The 6,123-nt window shown below is 39.1% G+C and overlaps 1 protein-coding gene across 1 annotated transcript; it reads left to right on the top strand.

The window, feature by feature from the left end:
• The first annotated feature begins 342 nt into the window (after window positions 1–342).
• LOC103401126 (heterogeneous nuclear ribonucleoprotein Q-like) lies at window positions 343–5,848 on the top strand. Its single transcript, XM_029105763.2, has 9 exons — window positions 343–508; window positions 1,478–1,881; window positions 1,991–2,107; window positions 2,210–2,350; window positions 2,444–2,620; window positions 3,648–3,861; window positions 4,899–5,080; window positions 5,168–5,253; window positions 5,346–5,848. Exons 2-9 carry the CDS (start codon window positions 1,480–1,482, stop codon window positions 5,482–5,484), a joined length of 1,458 nt encoding a protein of 485 aa, XP_028961596.2. The 5' UTR covers window positions 343–508; window positions 1,478–1,479; the 3' UTR covers window positions 5,485–5,848.
• The last annotated feature ends 275 nt before the right edge of the window (window positions 5,849–6,123 follow it).

The following is a 6,123-nucleotide window of genomic DNA, read 5'->3' as shown; positions in this document are numbered from 1 at the left end:
TACGATTGACGCATACGTAGAAATAGTAGTCGTTGATGCATAAAGGGTAGGCATTGATTGGTGCAAGGATCGCGCCGTTTAGTAACACTCCGCGCATATGCGAGTAGTAGTTGATTACTGTAAGCCTCGCACCATGTGGTATGCAATTTCCACACGTGCACGGCTATACTTTACCATAATTTTCAAGATAAAATCAAGCTAGGCAAACCAAAATACGACGTGTCACTATCGTGGCGCATTTTAATTGGCCAACATAAAGCAGTCTCACAAGAATATGATGCGAACGCATACGTTTTGCATTTCTGTCTCTCGTTTCCTAAAAGGGTAAATTCGGGAATTGAAAACCCCATTCGGGTCTCGTCGGATAGCAACATAAAACACAAAACGCAGACGCACACAGAGCCCTCAAGTTTCTGCCCCTCTTCTTCTTCGACCCAGTACGAGAAACAAAGCCAAACGTCAAACGACCCGACACCCAAATCTTTACTCCCAGATTCACACCCCACTGGTACGCCGCAAAGTCTCACTCTTTTGTTTTTGCAATTTCTTGATAACTTTGTTGTACCGGAGTTGCCTTCCCTTTGTATTTCTGATTCGCTTTTGAGCATTCTCATTACTCTGACAACCTCGAAATATGTGGTTTAATTTGTGGGTTTTCTTCACCTGTCTCTGTTCTAATTGACTCTCCATTGTAGCTCCTTGATAGGCATTGAATTGATTGCCCTATTGGGGTTTTCAGACAGATAGAGGGGTTTTCTTGGATAAGTAATTGAGGGTTTTCTTGGATAAGTAATTGAAACTTTATTGGGTCGTTTCCCTGGAACAGTTTCATCAATTGGGTTCTTGGGTTTTACTCCGATGAACTTTTTTTAGCCCCCTTGAACTAAGGATATTGCTTTGCCAATTGCCTGAGATGGGTTGCCCAACTCTCTGATATAAAATATATTGGACAGAAAGCATTTGGTTTGCTTTCTAATCTAACTTGTTTCTTAGGTTTGGGAATCCTTAAAAGCAAACACTTTTGGAGTTTAATTCTGCATAACGCTTTAAACATAGTTTACTTGTAGCTTCTTGTGCTCAATTTGCTTGATGGATTCGTGGCGTAAAGGAAATAAAACTTGGATTTGATAAATGGTCTGTAAGTTGGGGTGGAAATTATAAGGTTCTTCTGTTATTTCTCAGAAACCATGAGGTGCAGAGGAAAGTTGCCTAGTTTTAACGCTCTTGTTGCATTTCTTACACCACCTTTTTAAGTCCCCCTTGCCATTAATTTTGTAATTTCCTCCTACAAAGAAACAACTAATGGGTGTTTTTCACAAGAGTATATGTATGCCCTTCATTCAAGTTATCATGGCATCGGTGTAATTTCCATAATAATTCTGTGAGCCTGCATCTTATTCAGCTGACAATTGGGTTAGTTATTGGATGACAATTATCATGGCATCAGTGTAATTTCCATAATAATTCTGTGAACCAGACATGGCAGAAGGAGCAGAAGTTGAGGAGCGGGTGGATCTTGACGAGGACAACTACATGGAAGAGATGGATGATGATGTAGAAGAGCAAATAGATGAAGATGGAGTAGATGGAGGCAGTGATGAAAATGTGGAGGAGCAAGCTGAAGAAGCACATGAAGATACTGCAACTAAGGCTAGCGACACAGATCACCCACCCGAACCAGACGAAAGCCATAGTGCTGGTGAGTTCGTGGAAGATGGAGAGAAACCTTCTGTTCCTGTCAATGAAGAGGAGAAAGAGAAACATACAAAACTTCTTGCCCTTCCTCCCTATGGGTCTGAAGTTTTCATTGGTGGACTTCCGAAAGACACTTCAGAGGAAGATCTGAGGGATCTATGTGATGAAATAGGCGAAATTATTGAGGTCAGAACTTTGAGCTCTTGTGCTTGTGACATATTAGCCTTATGTTTGGGGAAGACCGGAGTTGGAGTTGTATTCTCTGTGAGGGTTTCATTCTTTAGTTATTTTTCAGGTAAGATTAATGCAAGACAGAGAAACTGGTGAAAGCAAAGGTTATGCATTTATAGGATTCAAGACTAAAGAGGTTGCACAAAATGCCATTGAAGAGTTACATAGTAAAGTATTCAAGGTAGTGATGTTTATCTTTGGCAGTGCTGTGTACTATCATCTTTATTCCTTTTTAAGATAGGTCCAGCGTGATTGTCACCTGTATTGTGTTTCATATCCGCAGGGTAAAACCTTAAGATGTTCACTTTCTGAAACTAAACATAGATTGTTCATTGGCAATGTTCCAAAAATCTGGACTGAGGATGAGTTTCGAAAAGTCATTGATGAGGTTGGTCCTGGGGTTGAGCACATTGAGCTAATAAAGGTTAGATTTGTTAATCCATCTTTAGTCATGTTCATTTAGGGTTAATGCGGCTTGGATTAATATTCTTACGGAATTATCTTTTGCTAATTGCAGGATCCTCAAAATCCAAGTAGAAATCGTGGTTTTGCTTTTGTTTTGTATTATAATAATGCCTGCGCTGATTATTCAAGACAGAAAATGTCAAATTCAAATTTTAAGCTGGATGGAAATGCCCCAACCGTTACCTGGGCTGATCCAAAAAGTACTTCTGATCATGCTGCTGCTGCTCAGGTATACTCCAATTTCTAATTGAATGAGGTTCCAGGTTCAGGGGCTTAATTGACAGTTCACAGTTTTTGTTTTTAGAACTTAAAAGCAAAAGTATCACCAAAAGATTAACCTATTATGTTTGATTACCATATCGATGCAAACAAGTAGTTTATAAGAATCTGTGCAATATGAGTATGACTGTAATGCCCCAGAATTTGTATGAAAACTCAAAAGTCTAGGCTATTGGAAAGAGTCAACTGAAGCTCATATACCATACTAGAGCAGAGTTTACGACTGAGTTAGGATTCTATGTTCCACCATGGCCCATTAAACCGCATCCCCGTGGATGCCGGTGAACCTTGGTTGTCGGTCAATCTCACTGGACGGTATCTTCCCACAGGCACCTTGGTTGTCAGCGAGGCCAGGAAGACCACCAGCAATGTGGTTGCTTGGTGGTTCACTCCTCAAGCTGTCACTCAATAGTACAGGCTTTTGAGACAAGCTTAGGGGCATTACAATTTCCCTGCCGTTAAAGTCACGCCTAAAATGCATCACATTAGCCCTTCTGAAAATTCTTCGTTACAAATGATAAACTGATGATTTTTTAGATATTCGGCAAGTGCAAAAGAAATGTACTAATTTGTAGGAAGAGTGGGATGGACTGGAATAAATTATTTTTCTTCTTTTTATTGAAGTTTTTCTTTATTGGAAGTGGATTTTGTTTGCACATTTTTGTAAGTTTGAGAGGGATCCTAGTTTTTTCCGAAATTAAAAAGTGAAGACCCAAATTGGTTGTTGCCTGTTGCATTTCATATTAGTACAGATATATTTCTAGTTATATTTTCAAAATCGTTAATTCACACAAGTCACAATTTGACTTGATATGAACTTAGTTAAATTATTTTGAAAACTTTGATGGATAATTTAAAAGTCAGTTGCTCATTTACGAAGTTTAAATGATACCTTTTACTTCGTATCTAAAATTTTCAGATTATGTTACTGCCTACGAATTGACATTTTCTTGCTGGTATGCTGTTTCTTTTACAAGTCCCAGGTGAAGGCTCTTTATGTGAAAAACATACCTGAGAACACTAGCACCGAGAAGCTGAAGGAACTATTCCAGCACCATGGTGAAGTGACAAAAGTAGTTATGCCACCTGGAAAAGGTGGTCAAGGAAAACGAGATTTTGGCTTCATCCATTTCGCTGAAAGGGCAAGTGCACTGAAAGCTGTCAAAGACACTGAGAAATATGAAATTGATGGTATGTAGTTTGCACCACTTCAGGGGCTTACATTTAAAATCAAGCAAGATAAAACCTCTACTTTAGAAGTTGTTCTTAGTAGCTTTTAGTTTGATGCATCTTTTAACTTTACATGCAGCTTGCACTAAGTTAAGCGTATGCAGTTGATGATTTTGGAATTTCTTAACTAAATAAATTAAGAAATCAAGCTAAAATTAATGTGGAATATCTATCAGTTGGCATTGCTGCTAAGTCAAGTGTGTGGAAGGGTGTTCTTGTTTGAAGATTGTTTTGAGTAGAGATTTGGGGCCTGAGGCCCAAAGGCGCAGAAATTAACCGCCTGTGGCACGAACAACCCTAAGCCTGTGGACACGAATAATGCCTTTAGAAAGGATAGCACATGCCTGTAGGGTGTGCACTCATAATGCTAGAACCACAGGCCCAGAGATATCTCAAAGTGGGCAAGCAAATCTGCCACACAAGACACAACTATCTTCCCTGTAAATATGTGAAATAATAAAATAACATAGGGGGATGGTTCATAATGTTTTAAGAATTGGTGTTTCATGTCGAGATTCATGTTGTAGAATGCAATGCTATATGATTTGGAATTAGACATACAAACTTATTGTGGAAAGTATTAACTCTACTGTCCATTCTTTTCATCATTGTGGTGTAAAGTTACTTCAATTAAATCAAATGTGACACTTTTATTCCTATTATATTATAACAAACGTATAACCTAAATGATTTGTGGCTTCCATTAGGAACTCTTTGATGAAATATTAGAATTAACAGCTTGTAGGCCTGTACATTCATGGTTATCTTTGTTTAAATGCTTCTCCTGCTTGTGCAATGCTACTCAATGTGAATATTAATCAATAATCAATAGAGAGCTGGTCTTAGTTGAAATGCTTCTTTCTGTTTCATATATGTTTATTTGATTGCTGTATAAAGTATCATGAGTTTGTCGATAGATACAGGTCTGAAATGTCCTCTTTATTTCTTTGTTGAGTTCACTGTCTACAAAATTAATATACGAAGCTATTTGTTTATAGGTCATCCACTGGAAGTTGTCCTTGCGAAGCCTCAGACTGAGAAGAAACCTGATGGGGCTTATCCGTACAATGCGGGGCCTCATGCAAACCACCTTGCACACCCTGGGTATGGTGGTGGTTTTGGTGGAAATCCATACGGCTCTGTAGGGGCTGGATATGGTGTTGCGGGAGGCTTTCAGCAGGTATGTCACTGAATTTAGATTGGTCCTCTCGTGTCTGGGCATTGATCATCTATCGGTCTATCCATAACGGGTTTTATACATGAACAGCCAATGATATATGGCAGAGGGCCAATGCCTGCAGGAATGCACATGGTCCCTATGGTTTTACCAGATGGTCGAATCGGCTATGTTCTGTAAGTTGTCATTTGTTCTCTGGGGGAGTTCCTTTAGAATAAAGAACGAAAAACTTATAGAACAGTGTCTCATAGAGATTGGTATTGTGCAGTCAGCAGCCTGGTGTACAGATGCCAACTCCTCGACCTCGGAGAGCAGATCGGAGCAATGTTCCAGGCAGTCATCCTGGACGAGGAGGTGGCGGCAGTGATGAAGGCCACCGTGGTGGCAGGAGGTACCGACCATACTAGCGGACGGTGGATTGAGGCTGGTTGGGATAAGACAAGGAACATGTGATTGGTTGAAAGATGAATTACTCCAAAAAAAAGAAAGAAAAAAACAGAACCCACCTCTCCCTATTTCCTTTCTTATCTTTTCAGTGGAAACGATGGGGTAGAAAAAAGGAAAACAAAGACAAAAAAAGGCTTCTAGGATTAGGAAAAATTGAGGTTTATATAACTGAATGTTGGTGTCTCGGTGCTGTTAATCTATGCCTACAGAAAATGCTCAGGATTATTGACGGTCTAGGAATTCTCTCTTATGTATTAATGTAATGCATTTGTTGGATTTTTCAATCGACACCTAGCAAAATTCAAAGTTTGATTTTCAGTGCAATGCCATCCCAATTCTGACATTGCTTTTGTTCCTTCTGTCACATTTTGTATTGATAATCAAGGCTCGTTTGGCATTGCTTTTAGGATGGGTAAAAATGCATTTTTGGCAAGGCTTGTTAGAAAGTTTTGTCATGCTTCTTACAAAAACATTTACACAAGTATACAAAAGTGCTTTCAAACGAGATTTTAGACTATAAAAAGGTCTTTCTAGTTTGGTCAAGTAAATAAAAAGGTCATAAAAATGCTGCTCCCAAATAACATAGAGCTTGTTTGGCA

Source organism: Malus domestica, chromosome 07 (assembly GCF_042453785.1).
Source record: "Malus domestica chromosome 07, GDT2T_hap1".
In the NCBI taxonomy this organism is placed as follows: Eukaryota; Viridiplantae; Streptophyta; class Magnoliopsida; order Rosales; family Rosaceae; genus Malus; species Malus domestica.
The sequence above is the reverse complement of the archived record's forward strand: the minus strand, read 5'-3'. Positions and strand labels throughout refer to the sequence as shown.